Here is a 23007-nt window from a genome sequence, read left to right as displayed (position 1 = left end):
CATTTGATATGTTGTCTTTGTTCTATTGTGAATACAATATCAGTTTTTGAGATTTGTAAATTATTGCATTCCGTTTTTATTTACAATTTGTACTTTGTCCCAACTTTTTTGGAATCGGGGTTGTAGTTTATTCTACACTGTCTGGCCAAAAAAAGCCACCATTTGGAGTTAAATAAGCAAATAGTTAAGAGCCTTGGATTGGATAATTACTGCAGTGATTAATGTGTTTCATTTAAAGCAACCATTACTTTAACTCTAACTGATGCAGTGAGTAGCTTCTCATTTCTTAAACAGCCATGTCGGAAAATATATCCCGTGGTCATTGAAAAATGTTATTGTGTTTCAGACGGGTCAAAATTATTGGCTAAACAGCTGTGTGGCCATAAGAAAACCGTTTGTTAGTTTGGCTAATCAGACAAAAATGCTTCAATTTGCTAGGGAGCATAAAGATTGGACTCTGGAGCAACGGAAAAAGGTCATGTGATCTGATGGGTCCAGATTTGCCTGATTCTAGAGTGATGGGTGTGTCAGGATAAGAAGGGAAGCACATGAAGCGATGTACCCATCATGCATAGTGGCCACTTTACAAGCCTCTGGAGGCAGTGTTATGATCTGTGGTTGCTTCAGTGGGTCAGGTCGAGACTCAGCAATTGGTCAGGTATGTGGCAGTAAAATGAAGTAAGCTGACGATCTGAATGGACTGAATGACCAGCTTCACATCAACGGACATTTTTCTTCCCTGATGCCATGGGCATATTCCAGGACGACAATGCTGGGATTCATCGGGTTCAAATAGTGAAAGAGAGGTTCAGGGAGCGTGAAGAATCATTTTCACACATGAATTGGCCACCACAGAGTCCTGACCTTAACCCCATTGAAAGTCTTTGGGATGTGCTGGAGAAGACTTTACTAAGTGGTTCGACTCTCCCATCATCAATGCAAGATTTCGGCAAAAAATAAACTAACTCTGGATGGAAATAAATGTTGTATAAGGTTGTCGAAACAATGCCACGGTGAATGCACACTGTAATCAAAGCTGAAGGTGGTCCAACAACATATTAGTGTGTGTGACATTTTTTTGGCCCGGCAGTGTAGTTCTCATAGCCTGTTTGACTGGTGACATGAATTGGATGGGCTTAATCCAAACCTCAATAACTCAGAAACCTATTAAAAAAGAAGAAAAAACCCTATAAAATTGTAGACTTGGACCTAAAGTGTTCTTTCAGTCAAAACTTCCAGAATAGAAAACTCTCTCTGGCTGTAATAAATAGCCAAAATATTAATGTACACATTTGAGTAATGAGCCTATCTATGGAAAAAAAAAAGCTGGATTTGAGGAATATCTGATTTGTTCGAATGCAAAATGAATGGCTATATGATAATTCAATTCAGTGCAATATATGTTTGTGTATGGCACCTTTAACAACAGACATTGGCACCAGGCAACTTTGCAGAAATGTGACTGCAGGTTTATGTTCATCAGGAGCAATCCAGAGAAGACAGTGGTATAGCAAATGTCCCTGAGATGCAATGAAGCAGAAACCTTTTGTACAACTACATAAGTGTATTGGCTTCACGATTGCTCTGGGGTTGCTAAGACTCAAGGGTTTTGAACACAATATGTACAACACGAGCAGACTGTCAAATGCCATCCCTCAGGACTATTTTTAGGAGTCAACATATCTTAAAACATATCTTTTCTCCCAACATTCTTCCCTTTCTTCTTCCTCTTAGTCTTTTTCCTATTTTGAGTGTTAGAAAGGCCCTATAAAAACAGAACTGTGATTTATTATTATTATTATTATTATTATTATTATTACAAAGGTGATTTAAATGAACATAAGCTAGATAGAAATTATTACATTTGCATGATGTGCCTTGTAATACAGTATTAAATGACCACTCAGAGATGTGATTTGAGTTCAAAGCTTAGGTGCCAACTGCAGTGGTCAATTTTTATTTTGCCTGTGCGTTTGTAAGCCATAATTGTAGTCAGTTATGTAATTCGTGAACTACTTACAGTGGGCAATATCGAATACCATTTCTCTACATGTAATAGTGTCTCCTCAAGTTTAACTGGAAATCCAATTCAGTGTGCTGTCAATGCCGTGGCATGTGGATGCTAAAAAAATAAATAATAAATTCTTATTTTTCTCTAACAGAGAAGCAGGGTGAGAGGCCTTGAGAAGAAAGAACTGATGAATATCAAGGTAATGATATTTCAATCCTCTCCAATTACAAACACCACCCACAGTTATTATACTAGTGTTAATATTAGCATGAAGTCTTCGAATTACAATTATAAGTGGCTGAGGGATAAAAATTACCCTGGCTATTTTTTTTTTTGCACAAGACCAAAAGTTGACATTTTGCTTGCAGCATCACAAGGCAAGAAATTATCTGCTAATTAGCTGTATGTGAAAAGCAAACAAATCGTGTTAATTATTTGTGCATTTCGCAAAATGTATATGAGTGATTCCACGCTTATGGGTACTGAAATTGGGACATGAACTTATTCACCTAAAACCATTTCTTTTTTTACCATCAGGTCACAAAACAGGCGGCATGGTGGTGTAGTGGTTAGCGCTGTCGCCTCACAGCAAGAAGGTCCGGGTTCGAGCCCCGTGGCCGGCGAGGGCCTTTCTGTGCAGAGTTTGTATGTTCTCCCCGTGTCCGCGTGGGTTTCCTCCGGGTGCTCCGGTTTCCCCCACAGTCCAAAGACATGCAGGTTAGGTTAACTGGTGACTCTAAATTGACCGTAGGTGTGAATGTGAGTGTGAATGGTTGTCTGTGTCTATGTGTCAGCCCTGTGATGACCTGGCGACTTGTCCAGGGTGTACCCTGCCTTTCACCTGTAGTCAGCTGGGATAGGCTCCAGCTTGCCTGCGACCCTGTAGAACAGGATAAAGCGGCTAGAGATAATGAGATGAAATGAGGTCACAAAACATGTAATCTTTAATGAATGATATGTTAAAAGATAACTTTAATTTTCTGATATGTAATAAAAACATATTTATATGCCAACGTCAAGCCTATGAGTTCCAAAATGATGTCTGTTACATTACTTCTGTTACAGTACGATTGTCCATCTCGCGTCTGTTACAAATTAATTACAATCTAGCTATATACCATGTCAATCTTATTGAAAGAATGTGTATGTTTATTCTACTACACACGTTTATTAATTATATTTGCTAAAACATCACCTTCCTATGTTTCAAAAAGTAATTCTACATTGTTAAAATTGAGAATATATATGTCCACAACACTTTTGTTACGTTCTGACTTTGGCATATAAATATGTTTTTATTACATCTCAGAAAATTAAAGTTATCTTTTAACATATCATTCATTAAAACTTACATGTTTTGTGACCTGATGGTAAAAAAAAGAAATGGTTTTAGGTGAATTTTTAAAAATAAGTTCATGTCCCCATTTCAGTACCCATAAGCGTGGAATCACTCATATTAGAATAAAAAAAGCTACTTTTCAGAGTTAAAATGAGAAACTGTGATGTGAGTTTAGACTTTTTTAGAAGAAGTATTAAGAGCCCATGTTTAGTCAGTGCAACAGTACTTTTGCTAAAAAAATGTTAACTTCTACACTCAAAATAAAGTAGCTTATTGTACCTTTAGGGGTACCATGGCTTGTCAGTGGTGCAGTACCCTCGAAGGTATGTATCCTTTATGGAATATTTGGGAACGTATATGTACCTTTTCGACCCTAAAAAGGTACAAATAGTTTCCTTGAGGTCCAATAATGAGCCCTGGGGAGTACATTCGTGTTGATTGTACCTCAGGGGACAGAAATGGACTCCTACTGTACCTCTATTTCTGACAGTGCAGCTGTGATGATTGTTGATCTCATTTTTAACACCGCAATCCTCACTCAAAGAATAGAACATGACGTAAAAGTCTCCGGTGACCAGAATGTGCCCAAGACAAGAATTTGTTCAGGGTTTTACAAAAAAATTTGCAATGCTGATTTGAAAACAGCATTTATCCAGCATACATGGCTTTTAAGTGAACGAAATATTCAACATCTGCATAATAGTACTGCTGAGGCATCAGCCACACAATGGCAATCAGGTTAAAAGCATCTTGAAACGAGAGCCAAATTACCTTAAGAGTTACAGCTTTTACTTAAAACTCAGAGAAATGAACTGCAATGCGATTGAGAGGAGAGACAGGGTCAGATGCGCAGGTGTTTGAGTGTGAATTTTTGCTCAGTCAGACATGCCTCTTAGGCTCACTATGATGAGGAAATAGATCAGAAATCGAGTTAGTGTGGCTGCTAAAATGTTGTTGGAAGGAGGGACAGATGAAGGAAGAGAGAACACTGTAGAGAAGTGGGAATAGGAAAAGAGCGAGACAGACGGCTGTAGGAGTCTCCCTCCATCTGCTCTAATTAGGTTGAGGGGGCTGAAGTGAAACAAATTCACTACAATTGAAGCTTTGTACCTCTTCTAATGCCTTCGAACATGCTAATATACACATTATTAAAGGTGCAGTAACAGCAGCCTCTGGTACTCTCTCATAAAATCTGGGAATATAAGAAACAGGCATGCCTATGAGACAGGAATATCACACGCTAACAACAATCAAAGGTTCATGTGAGATGAAAACATGTTTTTTTTCTTACCCAAAGGACACCAATCCAATAACATGCCAGTCATGTGACTAACAGTAAAGCTGAAAATATGAGGTCATAATACAAATATAACACTTTTCACAAGACTAAATGCTTTATTTCTTTCATTAAAGTGAAAGAAAAGCTAGTGCTCTGCTTGTACTGAAATAAACCCGACCAAAGGCTTTAAAAGTTGCTGATTAGATTGCAAGTGCTTTTGTCACAAAGACATTTTGATCTAAAGACATACACTTGCTTGAAATTTGTTTCCAAAAGTCATTTTTCTGAAGTTTTTCATTGGAAATAGATGCGGTTCTATTTTAACAAGAAGACAGAGTCGTCTATATCCCCCATCCTACTGTATATACCAAGTTTCAAAATATTATATGTCACATTTTTCAAGTTCTGCTGCAGGAAACCAACCCTACCTCTTTACACTGACCTCAGCAGCCCATGGCATAAGCCCACTGGACCTTTGGTCCAGGTAAGCTAAAAATTAAATTTTTTTCACATTTCTAAGTAGCAAAAGGCACATATACATTACTTAATCAACACATATACCAACTTTCAAGACCATACCACTCATGGTTTTCAAGTTCTGCTCCGGAAACAAAACCTACCCCTAAGACTAACCTGAGAAACTAAGTCTGAAATTGTTTCCATGGAAACATGAAAAATTAAAATTTCTCAAATTTCCTAGTATGAAAAGGCACATCTACATCACCTTGTTAACATGCATACCAAGTTTCAAATCCGTATCATGAATAGTTTTGGATATATGCTCCGGAAACGAACATTGCTCTTAGAAACTAAGTCAAAATCTATTTTTATGTAAAAATTTGAAAAATACTTTTTTTCAAAAATCCAAAATAGAAAAAGGCAACAGTTCACAGGTTGCTTGATATGTATACAAAGTTTAATGAAGATATCTTCAGTTGTTTTAAAAAGATATGGCCCGGAAACGAAAATGTGAACGGACGGACAGAGACAGACAGACAGCCGGACGGATGGACGGAACACGTTTCTATATCCCCCACCAAACTTCGTTTGGGCGGGGGATAACAAGATCAATTGTGAGCTACTGCTCACGTATCCCCCCGCTCTCGCTTATATCAGAATGCAAGCAATCGAAGGAATAGGACACTTCTTATGAATGTTGACCTCAGCAAATAATGAACCCTGAAACAAGTAAGTAAAGAGCAGTGTTCTCCCCAGGGATTTCAAATAGCATCCTGGTAAACCGTCATTTTGAGATAGCATTTTGCTTCTTGAAATAGCGTCAAAATCCACCCTACGGTATATGTTTCGTAAACACATTAAGTCAGTAAACAGGAAGTCGATGTGCGACAGACCTGAAAACGGTAAACATGGTACAGAACCCCAAACTGAAGCTCGATACAAAATATCAAGCAGTTGTAATTTGTAGTTGCCGAGAAAAATGTTACGAAAATTTTGTAAATCCATGTTTTGTACATACATTCAGTCGGTAAACAGGAAGTTGATGTGTGACAGACCTGAAAACGGTATACACGGTATAGAACCCCAAGCTGAAGTTTGGTACCAAGTGGCTATGATTTGTGGCTGCTGAGAAAAAGGGTATTTCGGACGGATGGAGATACGGACGAACGGACAGAGATAAATAAAAAACCAGTATACCCCCCTCCTTCGGAGTGGGAGTATAATAACCATTTTAATATACACACAGTTCCACTATGAAATGTCACCATAAACCATAACACAAAACAAGCCAACATAAACACAACAACAACAACACACTTTTTACAGGCTGACAGAGATCACATACAGTATTGCTCACATCCTTCAAAACAGTGGTTCTCAACCGGGGGGGCGCGCCCCCCTGGTGGGGCGCGGAGGTACTCCAGGGGGGTCGCGAGTAGGCTTCATGTATGAAGGAAAAAAAAAAATCTGGGGCTAACAGGCTATAGTAGCTAAGCAGATGCAACACATTTACCCATGTCAAAATGCAGGACATTGGACTATTACATACAAATCAATACTATTATAAAATCTATCATCAATCTATCATAAAATCTTGTGTGTAGGTTATTTTAAGCCCGTGACGCGAACATGACGCAACGTCACGTGAGTGAGTCTGCATACCGTGGCCACTGTGTGAGTGCTTGCCACACACACACTGGTCTGGTTTCTTGCCGAGTTAACTCGTGCCGACTCTCGCTAGTCTACTATCATCAATCCATCGATACAGCGCAAAACCCAAACAGTCTTTTTAAAGACTACTACCCCACACTGTATTTTTGCTTTCCCCATTTCAGCTCTACCCAAATAATTTGTTGTTTTTGTTGTTTTCTTACTGCTAGTCTACTACCCCTTTGCCTTTTTCACCCTGCGTGTGAAAAATCCAACTGTCCCACACACACACACATTAACACACACACACACACACACACACACGAGTAAGTACACCATTCACACCTCGTTAAAATTTGCAACTATAAAATCCCCGAATAAAGATATCGATCGTGTTTCTCACTGATAAGCCCCATACGTTCCCTCTGGTTAGCCCCCTTAGCCTACTACAGACTTAGCCTACTACAGACTTATCGTTACAACTTTATTACACACGTCACAAAGGCACAGTAAAAAGTAAAACCTAAATTCACGCCTGGTCCCAATTCCCAATTATATCAATAGCCAGCTAATGATAAGCCTAATAAAATACCTAATAAAAACACTAATAATAATAATAATAATAATAATAATAATAATAATGCCTATTAATAATAATAGCATAATAATAATAATAATAATAATAATAATAATAATAATAATAATATCAACAACCAACAACAGCAATAATAATAATAATAATAATAATAATAATAATAATAGGCCTAATAATAATAATAATGCCCGAAAGCAGATTAGAAATGTGGTGCTACTGCCAATTATAACAATAGCCTAATAATGATAATAGGCCTATGTATTTCTATGGAATGGATAATGCTACTACTGCTGCTACTACTACTACTACTACTACTACTAATAATAATAATAATAATCTAGCCCAGGGCTATCTATCTATCTATCTATCTATCTATCTATCTATCTATCTATCTATCTATCTATCTATCTATCTATCTATCTATCTATCTATCTATCGGTCGATATAAGGTGCTGTAGGTCGGGTGGCGTCACTGCGGGTGAGTGTGTTTGGGGGGGAGGATGGGGGCGGGGCGAGAAGAGGGGCCCCCAACTGCAATGAACCAGCTTTGGTGGGGCCCAGGTTGCAAAAGGTTGAGAACCCCTGCTTCAAAACACATTGACCTGCATGTTTTATATCGTTGTTTTATATATATATATATATATATATATATATATATATATATATATATATATATATGTATGTATGTATGTATGTATGTATGTATGTATGTATGTGTGTGTGTGAATTAAGTGCAAATTCCACAGAGATCCCTTCAAATCACACACTCCCACACCCCTCTATATGGTGTGAACTATATATAAAACCCAATCTACCATGATAATACAACGATATTCATTTGCACTAACACAGGGAACCCGCATAAACACAAACGCTGTTTGTTAACGGTCTCACATGTTTTTAAGAGAATTGTGTTGTAGTTACACTTGACCCTAATAGATTTCCCAAGAAAATATTGTGTCATATGCGCTATTTCAGGTTTGATGTCTATCCTGGAAACCTCTGCTGGTGTTTGTTGGTTTCCCGTCTGATTTAACAAGCGAATTGTGACAGATTTAAAGGTCTCTGATGGTGACATTATGCTAATAGACTGTTCTATAATGCTAGTTTAAGAGACGAGACTGATTTCTATGATACATCAGGCTGTGTGCAGTGAAACAAGAAAGCACTGATATCTACCCTTTGTGGTTATGGAGAAGGAATTTGCAAATATACATTTTTTATGTATCTGTAAATTAATCGAGAATGAGCTTTTGGAAGCCGTTAAAACCATTAGATCCTGATAGGAAAATATTTAATGGAAACACCTGGGCCAATTCTAATCATGAAGAAGAACAATATTTCTTTTTTTAATATCTGAGCTGTAAAAGATAACATTAATACATCTTGTTGTATTCAGACTCTGGACTAGCATGCAAAGACTTCTAAGGCTTAGTGTGTGTTAAAGTTGGGTCATATTGAGTGTGTGTGTGTGTGTGTGTGTGTGTGTGTGTGTGTGTGTGTGTGTGTGTGTGTGTGTGTCTGAGAGAGAGAGAGAGATCATGTCTTAATACATTTGAAGCTGCAGAAAAATAGATAGATAGATAGATAGATAGATAGATAGATAGATAGATAGATAGATAGATAGATAGATAGATAGATAGATAGATAGATAGATAGAGCAAGATAGAGAGCATGTCTTATTACACTTAAAACTGCAGAGAGAGAGAGAGAGAGAGAGAGAGAGAGGCGCATCATACTTGCACAATGTCCCTTTCTGCATATCTGCCCCTGGATGAGATCCTGACCTCATCCCCATCCAACTCGATCATCGCTGCAGATGGAAAAAGAAAAAAAAATCAGCTCACTAGCACATGCTTGACCAAAGCCATGGAAACTGTGTTTGTGTGTGTTTGTGTGTGAGTAAGAGAGAGAGAGAGAGAGAGAGAGAGAATTGAATGAATGATATACAGTCAAAAGAAGGCAGATGGAGAAAAAGATATAGAAAAAATAGAGAAAAAGAGCGATCAGAGTGCAAATGTTCATATGTGAATATATGAGTGTGTTAGTCCCTACTGACTATTTATTTCAACTTCTCCATTACCGTCAGTGTGTGTGAGAACTGCAGTGTGATGCAAAGCTGCTGGATGTATGTGTGTGTGTGTGCTTGAGCTGGAGAGAGATGCCACTGTCACATTACATGGACTTTTCTTTCTCAGAGGCAGCGCTCATACGGAGCTCGCACAACTACTCTACATTGAGCGCCACAATAAAGCAGGAGGCAGCCAGCAAATTACATTCAGTCATGCACTAAATCAGAGAGAGAGACAGAGAGAGAGAGAGAGACAGAGAGAGAGGAGCAGCAGCCAGAAGCTCCATAGCAAACGTAATGGAATGAAACCGAGGAAAGGCTGAGGATCCGAACAGGTGGAACATGAAGTAGATATGTAATTCAGTACAATACAGACTGAAAGAAAGTTAAAAAAAAAGACCTAGAAGAAGAAAGCAGCATTTAAAATCCCATATTCGTGTATTTTTTAGTGCACATGGTAGGTTATCAATGAAAAAGTCAGCAGGATGCACTTTAAGATATGCGGAAAACTCATCTCATTATCTCTAGCCGCTTTATCCTGTTCTACAGGGTTGCAGGCAAGCTGGAGCCTATCCCAGCTGACTACAGGAGAAAGGCAGGGTACACCCTGGACAAGTCGCCAGGTCATCACAGGGCTGATACATACCAGTAGACACAGACAACCATTCACACCTACGGTCAATTTAGAGTCACCAGTTAACCTAACCTGCATGTCTTTGGGGGAAACCAGAGCACCCGGAGGAAACCCACGCGGACAACATGCAAACTCCGCACAGAAAGGCTCTCGCCGGCCACGGGGCTCAAACCCGGACCGTCTTGCTGTGAGGCGACAGCGCTAACCACTACACCACCGTGCCGCCCATGCGGAAAACTGAAATATTTAAATAAGATATCAAACTGACAGTTGTTCTTATAGAGCAGGGACATCAACTGGTAGACCATGGTCTGAGAAGATTTCAGCGAATATCTAAAGGGGAATTGAAGGCAAATTTTTTATTATCAAAATTCTATTTATCTCATTTTATAAAATGTAGGAATGCATTTCTGACAGCTATTTTGTCACTGCTATAGCAAATTATGAGAGTTTGAAATATGCTACGTAATATATCAGTCCATATGTCAGTGCAATGGCCGTAAATGAGATTCTCTGAGATCTGTGCAAGACATTGTAGGACGGAAGTAAAACGTACAGCGGAAATCAAAGCGACCAACATCTGCCAATGTTGTCAAAAGACGCGCGCGCTCTCCTTCGAATGCTGACGTAATCAAGCCAGAAGTTTTCTGTGTTCGAAATCGCTCCCTACTCACTATATAGGGCACTGTATAGTGGGGACGCCATTTTGTAGTGCTGTCTGAAACCTTAGTGAGGATTATTTACACCCTATATAGTGCACTCAAAGTATCCCACAATGCATCACGAAAAGTACAACCCCGATTCCAAAAAAGTTGGGACAAAGTACAAATTGTAAATAAAAATGGAATGCAATAATTTACAAATCTCAAAAACTGATATTGTATTCACAATAGAACATAGACAACATATCAAATGTCGAAAGTGAGACATTTTGAAATTTCATGCCAAATATTGGCTCATTTGAAATTTCATGACAGCAACACATCTCAAAAAAGTTGGGACAGGGGCAATAAGAGGCTGGAAAAGTTAAAGGTACAAAAAAGGAACAGCTGGAGGACCAAATTGCAACTCATTAGGTCAATTGGCAATAGGTCATTAACATGACTGGGTATAAAAAGAGCATCTTGGAGTGGCAGCGGCTCTCAGAAGTAAAGATGGGAAGAGGATCACCAATCCCCCTAATTCTGCACCGACAAATAGTGGAGCAATATCAGAAAGGAGTTCGACAGTGTAAAATTGCAAAGAGTTTGAACATATCATCATCTACAGTGCATAATATCATCAAAAGATTCAGAGAATCTGGAAGAATCTCTGTGCGTAAGGGTCAAGGCCGGAAAACCATACTGGGTGACCGTGATCTTCGGGCCCTTAGACGGCACTGCATCACATACAGGCATGCTTCTGTATTGGAAATCACAAAATGGGCTCAGGAATATTTCCAGAGAACATTACCTGTGAACACAATTCACCGTGCCATCCACTGTTGCCAGTTAAAACCCTATAATTCAAAGAAGAAGCCGTATCTAAACACGATCCAGAAGCGCAGACGTCTTCTCTGGGCCAAGGCTCATTTAAAATGGACTGTGGCAAAGTGGAAAACTGTTCTGTGGTCAGACGAATCAAAATTTGAAGTTCTGTATGGAAATCAGGGACGCCGTGTCATTCGGACTAAAGAGGAGAAGGACGACCCAAGTTGTTATCAGCGCTCAGTTCAGAAGCCTGCATCTCTGATGGTACGGGGTTGCATTAGTGCGTGTGGCATGGGCAGCTTACACATCTGGAAAGACACCATCAATGCTGAAAGGTATATCCAGGTTCTAGAGCAACATATGCTCCCATCCAGATGACGTCTCTTTCAGGGAAGACCTTGCATTTTCCAACATGACAATGTCAAACCACATACTGCATCAATTACAGCATCATGGCTGCGTAGAAGAAAGGTCCGGGTACTGAACCTGCCAGCCTGCAGTCCAGATCTTTCACCCATAGAAAACATTTGGAGCATCATAAAACGGAAGATACGACAAAAAAGACCTAAGACAGTTGAGCAACTAGAATCCTACATTAGACAAGAATGGGTTAACATTCCTATCCCTAAACTTGAGCAACTTGTCTCCTCAGTCCCCAGATGTTTACAGACTGTTGTAAAGAGAAAAGGGGATGTCTCACAGTGGTAAACATGGCCTTGTCCCAACTTTTTTGAGATGTGTTGTTGTCATGAAATTTAAAATCACCTAATTTTTCTCTTTACATGATACAGTTTCTCAGTTTAAACATTTGATATGTCATCTGTGTTCTATTCTGAATAAAATATGGAATTTTGAAACGTCCACATCATTGCATTCCGTTTTTATTTACAATTTGTACTTTGTCCCAACTTTTTTGGAATCGGGGTTGTAGTGTACAACCGATGATCACTAACCAAAGCAATATATCCCATCATGCGTTGCGGTCGCGCTGAAAGAAATCAAATTAAAAGTCTCAAATTTGGTTTAATAAAAGGCAGCGGCAAAGAAGGAAGTATTCGGCCTTGATTTAAAAGAACTGAAAGATGCAGGTACTTTGTATTGATCAATGTAGGAAATGTGCTCAGTATAATATGGATTTATCACAAAAATATATGCATGCATTTATTATTTTGAAAACCCACCAGCCGCTTGATCTGGCACGTTTTAATTGTGCGCCAGTAATGACGAAATGCGGCCAGTAATGTCGTGGATCAGTTGGATAAGGTGCCGTACCATAAATCCGGGGACCCGGGTTTGATTCCGACCCGAGGTAATTTCCCGATCCCTCCCCGTCTCTCTCTCCTACTGGTTTCCTGTCTCTACACTGTCCTATCCAATAAAGGTGAAAAAAAAGCCCAAAAAAATCTCATCTCATTATCTCTAGCCGCTTTATCCTTCTACAGGGTCGCAGGCAAGCTGGAGCCTATCCCAGCTGACTACGGGCGAAAGGCGGGGTACACCCTGGACAAGTCGCCAGGTCATCACAGGGCTGACACATAGACACAGACAACCATTCACACTCACATTCACACCTACGGTCAATTTAGAGTCACCAGTTAACCTAACCTGCATGTCTTTGGACTGTGGGGGAAACCGGAGCACCCGGAGGAAACCCACGCGGACACGGGGAGAACATGCAAACTCCACACAGAAGGGCCCTCGCCGGCCCCGGGGCTCGAACCCAGGACCTTCTTGCTGTGAGGCAACAGTGCTAACCACTACACCACCGTGCCGCCCCGCCCAAAAAAATACTTAAAAAAAACAACAACTTCAGTTCCCCTTTAAGTACATGCCCCTACTGTCAAGGTTGTGCTGCAGGTCACTGATGTATGGCAGTACACAGTAATCTGTGATTTCACTTTACTGCAATCCATTATGATTTGGTTCGAGATGTTCTTGCCATGCCAGTCATGTACTACACACTTACATACTCAGAGTATAATGTAAAGCCACAGTACATAATATATACCATTTAAGATGCAGATGAAGTATTAGGAATAAAAATAGACAGAGTCCTACCATCAAACTCTGCTGGTCCAACACCAACGATGATAATTGACATGGGAAGACATGCAGCCTTAAATGGAAACAAATGAGAAAACAATTAAGGTTTATGATAAAGAAAACGCAAGCAGCCCTGATTATCCAGGTTATGAATAAACAGTAAAACTTTTGGTAACAAATCGAATAGATTCTTCAGCTCCATGCTCTGTTCTGGCTGGCTATAATGGAGTGAAGTATCGAGCTGGCCTGACTGCGACAGGTCATCCATATGGATGAGAGCTGGCAGTGAACATTGTCCGCAGACCTCCGTGGATCCAGCATGAAAAAGTAATAGAGTCCTCAAAGAGGAAATTCTGTGACACTTCTAATACGACAGGTGTCCATAGAGATGAGAAAGGGGGAGAGAAGGCGAGAGCTATCGAAATGACAGAACGAGAGAGAAAGAGAGAGAGAGAAGGTTTGTGTCATGACTAATCTGAGGGAAGTCTGGATATTCACAGACTCCATCAGTTACACTTATTGACTTTCATAACCGAAACCTCCATTCTTTCTTTCTGTTTATGAAACCTCATCTCTCCTCTTCATAAAACTCTTTCATAATGCCTAGCATATCCTATTCCTTTCATGCAAATATGGTTTAACTGTAGATCTCAGATGGCAAAAGGAATTTGATCGAGTTTATATGTATATGGAAATGAGAGTGGCTTTGAATGGGCCATGCCCTGAAGTCCATATATTTACATTTAAATTTAGAGTATTTGGTAGACAGCCTTGTCCTGAGTGACTTACAGAAACGCTTTGTAATTACAAGGTCAGAGTATACTGTAACAATACTATCACACCTTGTTAGAAAGGGGTTAGTACAGCAACTAATAATAATAATAATAATAATAATAATAATAATAATAATAATAATAATGTAATTAGTTGCTGTACTAACTCCTTTCTAACAAGTTTTGATAGTATTCTTACTATATTCTGTAGTATAAGAAGAGTAAAACACAAAATATTCGCGACAAAGTCAGTAGTTTAAAGAAATACATTTGTATTACATTTGTAATTCTGGGGCTCTGGTGTGTTTTCTACTTTGTACATTTGTATATATTATTATTACTATTCATCTCATTATCTGTAGCCGCTTTATCCTGTTCTACAGGGTCGCAGGCAAGCTGGAGCCTATCCCAGCTGACTACGGGCGAAAGGCGGGGTACACCCTGGACAAGTCGCCAGGTCATCACAGGGCTGACACATAGACACAGACAACCATTCACACTCACATTCACACCTACGCTCAATTTAGAGTCACCAGTTAACCTAACCTGCATGTCTTTGGACTGTGGGGGAAACCGGAGCACCCGGAGGAAACCCACGCGGACACGGGAAGAACATGCAAACTCCACACAGAAAGGCCCTCGCCGGCCACGGGGCTTGAACCTGGACCTACTTGCTGTGAGACGACAGCGCTAACCACTACACCACCGTGCCGCCCATATTATTATTATTACCTCGCTCAGGACGGAGTCCACCAGGGAGCGAGGTATGGTTGGTCTCAAATAGAACCTCCAACATTTTGAGGGTCATCTGGTCAAGGTCACCATAAAGGTCAAAATCGTTTTTTTCACGATATCTTCCTTCATATTCATTCAGATGTGTTCTGATTGGCTGAGAGCAGTATGGTGTGTTCTGATTGGCTGAGAGCAGTACGGTGAGCGAATGAGAATCAGAACCATGTTTATTGGCCAAGTATGTTTACACACAAGGTCAAAATCAAGGTCAAGGTCACCAAAAAGGTCAAAATCGTTTTTTCACGATATCTTCCTTTATATTCATCATAAGTGCTACTGGGTGAGGTTTGTTTTACCTGGCAACACTTGGTATTATTATTATTATTATTATATCCATCCATCCATTATCCGTAACCGCTTATCCTGTGCAGGGTTGCGGGTAAACTGGAGCTCATCCCAGCTGACTATGGGCACGAGGCAGGGTACACCTTGGACAAGTCACCAGGTCATCACAGGGCTGACACATAGACACAGACAACCATTCACACTCACATTCACACCTACGCTCAATTTAGAGTCACCAGTTAACCTAACCTGCATGTTTTGTGTCTTATTCTTCTTATACTACAGAATATCGCAACAATACTATCAAACCCTGTTAGAAAGGAGTTAGAACAGCAACAAAACACTGTTTTTTTTCTCCATATATGGAGGATTGTAAAACATAATTATTCAACTTCGTCTCGGTTATTATTCACTGATATTCACCTCGCCTTTGGCGGATAATTGTTTTAGTATAAATACACAGAAAAAAAGAAAGAAAATCATGTTAAAAAATCATTTATTTCAAACTTCAAAAATGGCATGCAAATGTAATGCATGCAGACTCGTGTCACTTATCTACGCCGAGTCACATAAAATACTTTCTTTTGAAACAGATAAGTCTCAGTTATTATGAACCAATTTTCACCTCACCTTCGGTGAATAATTGTTATGATAAAAACATTTGAATTTAATTTGTAATTATTATACTGAATGACTGATCACTACATCATTTTATACTGTTGTATCAAACAAACACAAGCTGACTGATCTCCTATAAGTGTGAGTGATGGGATGCTCACATTGACGATGGACTCTTTGGTCTGGGCCATGTCAGAGATCACACCGTCTGTGATGATGAGGAGGATGAAATACTGCGACCCGTCCTTCACAGAGGCGGCGTACCTGCAGGACAACACAGACCTGACAGTCAGGCAGCATCAAGTGCATTAACACAGTTTCCTGACTGACCTCTAACACCATTGCTTGTGGGATCTCAAGGCACAAAGTGAGACATTGAGTCATGTCTCTTTGCTAATCTCACTCAAGGAGGACGCATGTCCCTCAAGCTTCCTTTCTAAACGATCTTAACAATGGTTTTCTATCTCTGTCACCTTTGCATTATTCATGGATTATCTGTAAAAGCTTATTTGCGGCAATGTGGAATATAAATGTTTATAATAAAATTTAAAAAACCACACAATTAACAGTGTACATTTCAGTAATTTTCCAACCTTGGCAATTAAACTCACTCATGCCACAGGGAAGGCAAACAACTTAGCCGAAGTTCCTTCATTTAAAAAAACGTAATAAAAAATAAATACATTTCACGTAATAAAATGAAATGAACACAGCAAGTCCTGTTTAAGTCCTGTCTAATCATCATCTTTAATTATTAAGTTTTTGTAGATGAAATGTAATCTTATTTTACCATGATGCATGTAACCGTTTCATTCCCTCGGCCCCGAAAGGCATAGTGATATTTAAAGAGCAAATAGGCAGCTTCTTCTCTTTACTTAAAAGTTTAAAGACTGTTTCTCATTTTTCCATCTCTCACTCACTTTCCATGCTCATTTATAGAAAGTCAGACTGTGAGCCGTACGCAGAGCACACATTTCTGAGCGTTATTGTAACAGCTTAGTTGTACATCATTAAATCGTGTGGGTGTGAGCTGTGCCAAAAAAACGTCAAGATAAAACATACAGAGAGATGACAGCAGCATGCACTGACAGCTCAGCCTTCTAGTGATGTGTGTGTGTGTGTGTGTGTGTGTGTGTGTGTGTGTGTGTGTGTGTGTGTGTGTGTGTGTGTGAGAGAGAATCAGTGGTAATGAGTCTGTTAAGCTGGGCAGCGCTCCATGTCACCCCTCTGAGATGGTGTCATTTCCTGCTTAGCAAGATGGACACCAAATATTAGCATGTCTTTTATTCAGAACAGTTCGTTTAATTTCTCCACGTCAAGCTGATGAGCACACAATCAGATTAGCAGATGTATACGTTAAAAATTCTGGCTTCAGTAATTATTTTCAGGAAAATTTTAAAAGAAAACATTTCATAAAATTGAAAACAAAAAGTCAAAGTCCCTCTCACGCCAGAATCTGGTCTTCCTAGACAGTGTCCTGTCCCAGTACTAACCAACTCTTTAAGGCATATGGGCGTGGCGCTGATCTGCGTTTCGATAGCCCTCGGCCTCTCGCCTATACAGCTAGGGTTACAGTGGGGGGCTAGTCCTCTGGTAACCACAAGAGTTTGACTTCCCTACTCGCATCTGTATTGCAGCGTGCCTTGCTAGACAGTAGTAGGTACCGTAACATTTTTATGATGGTCTTTGGTATGACCCGACTGCGAGTAGAACTCGCGATCTCCCGGTCGGGAGGCGGACATACATATACCTGTGAGTGTTTAGTCTATGTCTATTTCTTATCTAGAGTGTTTATACTGTTTATATTGTTTATTTCAGTTATTCTATTTTTATTTATTGCATTGCCTGTTTGCACCGTGGGTCAGAGAGGACTGAATTTTCATCTGTGCTGTATGTCGAGCATGTATAGCATATTTGACAATAAAGTTGACTTGACACGCTAACCACTAAGCCAACTCACGGTCAAAATTGAAAGCACTTACTATATTTTGCTGCAAGGCTGTATTCCGATCAATTAACATTTGATATTGATATCAGATATTGCTGGTGACGAGCAAATAATGTCATATTGAAAGAGCATGTCTTTAATCAAGTGTCATTTCTTTAAGGCCAAGTTTACATTAGACCGTATCTGTCTCGTTTTCTTCGCGGATGCACTGTCCGTTTACATTAAACCACCTGGAAATGGGAATCCGCCAGCGTCCACGTATTCAATCCAGATCGTGTCAGCTCCGGTGCTGTGTAAACATTGAGATACGCGGATACGCTGTGCTGAGCTCTAGCTGGCATCTCATTGGACAACGTCACTGTGATATCCACCTTCCTGATTCGCTGGCGTTGGTCATGTGACGCGACTGCTGAAAAACGGCGCGGACTTCCGTCTTGTATCACCTTTCATTAAAGAGTATAAAAGTATGAAAATACTGCAAATACTGATGCAAATACTGCCCATTGTGTAGTTATGATTGTCTTTAGGCTTGCCATCCTTCCACTTGCAAGTGGTAAGTGATATGCACTGGGATCACACACACAGCGGCTCAGTCCCGAATCGTGGCTCGTGCACTTCACTCACGCGCTGTGTGAGCTGCGCAGGGCCGGAGTGCGCACCCTCCAGAGGGCACTCGCTGTTCAGGGCGGAGTGATTTGGAGCGCAGGATGCCTGCGGAGCCGAGCGTATCCGTGTATTGGTGTTGCTGTGTGCACACTAATCGTTTTAAAAATGTTAATCTGATGATCCGCTGATACGGTCTAATGTAAACATGGGCTAAGAAATCTTGATGGTTCATCAGTACACACTTCTATTATGAGTGTGCACATGCTCCGAAAATAATCCCTTAAATGATTATACCAACTGATATACTTGTTAATGTTTCAAAACAACAAAAAAAAACTATTTATAAACAAGCAGTATATTGTGATGTAATGACTGATTAAAACATGTATGAGTGATTCTATACTGTAAAGTGAACTAATGTGAATGTTAATATCAATTAATACGTTAACATTTGGTAATAAATTATTTATAGTTGCATTATAAACTATAGTTGTACATTAGTTGTTTACTAACACTAAGCTTTATTATTTATCATATAATTAAATAATATTGGCTGTCATTGAGTGGTCTATCAGATATATTCCATTCAGCTAGCATGATATCGAACGAGTCTTTGACTCGTTCGATATCATGCTAGCTGAATGGAATATATCTGATATACCATGAAAAAAAAAGCCAGCCAATATTATCTCATCTCATCTCATTATCTCTAGCCGCTTTATCCTTCTACAGGGTCGCAGGCAAGCTGGAGCCTATCCCAGCTGACTACGGGCGAAAGGCAGGGTACACCCTGGACAAGTCGCCAGGTCATCACAGGGCTGACACATAGACACAGACAACCATTCACACTCACACCTACGGTCAATTTAGAGTCACCAGTTAACCTAACCTGCATGTCTTTGGACTGTGGGGGAAACCGGAGCACCCGGAGGAAACCCACGCGGACACGGGGAGAACATGCAAACTCCACACAGAAAGGCCCTCGCCGGCCCCGGGGCTCGAACCCAGGACCTTCTTGCTGTGAGGCGACAGCGCTAACCACTACACCACCGTGCTGCCCACACAGGTGATTATTTTAAAAATTATTTAACAAAATCATTTATTTCAAACTTCAAAAGCGGCATTCAAATGTAATAACGGTGTGACGCAGGGTTGTGGCGCTTATCTATGCCGAGTCATATAAAATACTTTGTTCTGAAACAGATTTCCTTTGAATAGTTTTAGACCAAACTTCGTAGCATCATTAGTGCTTTTAGGAACAGCATTTTCTTTCATAATGTGTAATTCTTCCTCACTTACACTGACAAAGTGATTGGCCAACATTTTGCTGAGTCACTTGAGGTGATTATCAAGAAAAAGTCCGAATCTCTCGACCAATCAGCGTGCGATTTTCTGTAATCACCTCCGTATTTATAATAAAGTTAATTAAGGTGTTTTGTTAGCATTGCTTCAATACTATTGTATTGCATAAAATGTACTATACAATACCAATAAACAAAACCAAATAAGATAGTACACTTTATACCATTATTAATTAATCATTAATATTTAATGAATATACTATGTATTCATTACTTATGAACAGTTCCAACATATGAACAAGCACTGGACTCCTAATCAACCTATTGTAATCTAACACAACTCTTCTTCATTATAGTCAGGTTTATCAATACTACAGACTATCTGCTCATTCTTTGCGAAGTATTGCTCCTGATTATTAGTCCATGACTTTCCTGAGCCTTATATCTGCCTTATCAGTTTGTCTGTTTTTTAAAATCTATTTCTGCTTCTTTGATTTGCAGTTTTGATCTGATCTCTTGTCCTCTGGTCATTTGTTGATGGAAATGTGTTTTGTGGTATGAGTTTTTAAATGTATTTTTTATTCTGGTGCTCTGGTGTATCTTCTGCTTGGTGGATATGAATGCATTTCTTTGCATGCTTTATTCCTGCTATACGACACAGATTTGCTAATGATTACAATTTCTTATTTATTAAACACTGACAAATCATACTTTTTTTTTGCAATTTAACGTTATATTAATGTTGTGGAATGTCTATGCAAGATATTGGCTTGACCTCTGACTCTTACAAAGTGCTGGCACTGGAGACTCCTTCCAAAAATATTAAAAACATATCCCTTCACAGAAAATATCAACATTTCAACAACGCCACATATTCTTTAAATAATCTGTTTATGTCGAGTTTTTGCTTTAACAAGTCCCTGTGAATTAGTTTTTATATAAATAATATAATTGATACTGTATTCGAACAAGCACATTAATATAAACCTGTCTTTCGAATTACAGCTGGCACTAATATCAGAGGTGAGCTGTTACACAAAAATTGATCTATGGACCATACATGAACAACAGTTATACATAAGGAGTCATATATTAAATACAGCACATATTGACAGATTGCCATATGGATTTGATTCTTACTGTGGTGTAGGAAACATAACAGCGTAGTGTTTATAAATCATGTGAACTTGCACCTTATTAACTCTCACATGGCTCCATCAGCCAACTCTGGAGTCAAGGGGTACATATCGATCACAGAGAAAACTAAATATGACACACACAAGCAAAACACAGAGCCGCTTGGTCGTATTGATCCTTCTGGAGATGATTTGATATTAGCGCGCGCGCACACACACACATATACACAGCAGAGTGAAGCTTTTGCCAGCTTCCCACCTGTCCTGGCCTTATTAATCACCTTATGATAAAAAAGTACAAACTTCACATTAGATCATTCGCTGAACTCCCTATAAATCCTTCCAGTAGGGTCCAAAACTCTCAGTTTAATGTGATGAACTGCTTTTATTTCAAAAGCAATTTTCTGGCAGATTATTTTTATGCCATGAATTGAGCCATGGAAAAAGAAGTGGTTTAATTCTCAGAAGATGATGCAATAAATTCTAGAAAACAGAAGAAAAAGTAAAATAAAAAAAGTAGAAGCAAAGACTATGGGGAAAAGAAAAAGGCAAAAAAATTATTTGAAAAATGACAGAAAATAAATACATGACAAAAATATGGGTGTTCGCTATTGCTATATAAACAGTAATGTATTAAAACAAGCACTTTAATATAAACTAGTGATTTGCCTTACAGCTGGAACAACTGTCAGGCCAGCTGTTGAATTAGAAATGCCTTCTGATTAATTAGATTTGATTCAACAGGCCTGCTAGCCTAGTAAACTAGACCCACCCGCCTAGCGGCCAAAAATATTTTTTGCCTGCGAGTGGGTCTAGCCTCGCACCATATCAACAAAACACCCCGGGCATCAAATCGTGCCCGCCAATCACAACGCAAGGTTTTTGTTTGGATTCTTTGGGCGGGCTTTTGTAGGAGTGACGACAAAGCTGCGCGACACTGGAGAAAGCACAACAGGAAAAATGGCTACGGCTAGTGAACAGCGCTCGTTTGACTCCGCTTTGGAATCAGTTTTAGAAGAATTAGACTTGGAGTTTTCGTTGAAACATGAGCAGGAAGAGGCTCTCCGCTCATTCCTTTTCAAGAAGGACGTTTTCGCTGTTTTGCCGACCGGCTATGGCAAAAGTCTGATCTACCAGCTGGCTCCGCTCGTAGCCAAAAGGATGGGGCTAGTTTGTGCAGTACGAAGAATTAATAAACAGCTTTGAAACATTACTTTTTGATTGTTTCTTATTTTCCTGTTATTTTAAATTTAAGGGAAATTATTTCACCAAACACCACTAAATAAAAACTCTCAAAAACAGTTTAAGCAAACCCTTGAAAAACACTTGGAAAAAAAAATGAGTATGTTAAGTATGTGGTACAGACTCCAAACTTGTGGTCATTATCTCCAAACTTCTTAATATCTAGAACCTGTTTATTAATTAATAGGCATTTTGAAAAATGATTTATTTCAAGGCCTCCCCCACTGCTTTCTGTCGCTCTGACTACGTCACAGTCACTGTTGCGCTGATTGGTCAGAGCGTTGGCCTATACGCACAGAGACAGTTTGAAAGACAGCGGGTTGTTCCTCCCACACCCGTCGGAAATGTCTACGAGCGAGGCCAGACTAAATATTCACATTTAGTCTGGCTTGCCAGGCTACAGGCCTGCAGTAAAGCAAAAAATATACACCTTAAGATGTTTTACTAATATACACTATGTACTGTGATGCTGAGGTTAAGTTTGGAGCACAGAAAATACACGAGCAAAACCATGCCATAGCAACGTCACAATATGAAAACTGACATACAGTACCAGTCAAAGGTTTGGACACACTTTCTAATCCAATGGTTTTTCTTTATTTTTATGAATTAAAAGACACTTCATGTCTTCAAGTAATGATGGACTGTCACTTCTCTTTACTTAGTTGAGTGGTTCTTGACATAAACAGAGGCTATTACACGGTTGTGTGAAGATATGAAGTTTATCTTTGAGTGGTGAACATATTCACGAGTAAA

General features: G+C 39.5%; 1 protein-coding gene across 2 annotated transcripts in view; it reads right to left on the bottom strand.

The window, feature by feature from the left end:
• The window catches only part of LOC132869708 (copine-8), a 302212-nt gene that overhangs the window by 5731 nt on the left and 273474 nt on the right, over positions 1 to 23007 (bottom strand). The window contains exons 17-19 of one of the 2 annotated variants that reach the window (XM_060903044.1): positions 16180 to 16282; positions 13566 to 13623; positions 9073 to 9146 (exon numbers count right to left, since the gene is read on the bottom strand). In XM_060903044.1, the coding sequence (XP_060759027.1) occupies positions 9073 to 9146; positions 13566 to 13623; positions 16180 to 16282 (235 nt within the window). Of the gene's footprint in view, positions 1 to 9072; positions 9147 to 10326; positions 10372 to 13565; positions 13624 to 16179; positions 16283 to 23007 lie in introns of those variants that run through there. The other variant, XM_060903046.1, reaches the window with a different exon arrangement.

The sequence above is a fragment of the Neoarius graeffei genome, chromosome 21 (assembly GCF_027579695.1).
Source record: "Neoarius graeffei isolate fNeoGra1 chromosome 21, fNeoGra1.pri, whole genome shotgun sequence".
NCBI lineage: Eukaryota > Metazoa > Chordata > Actinopteri > Siluriformes > Ariidae > Neoarius > Neoarius graeffei.
The sequence above is the reverse complement of the archived record's forward strand: the minus strand, read 5'-3'. Positions and strand labels throughout refer to the sequence as shown.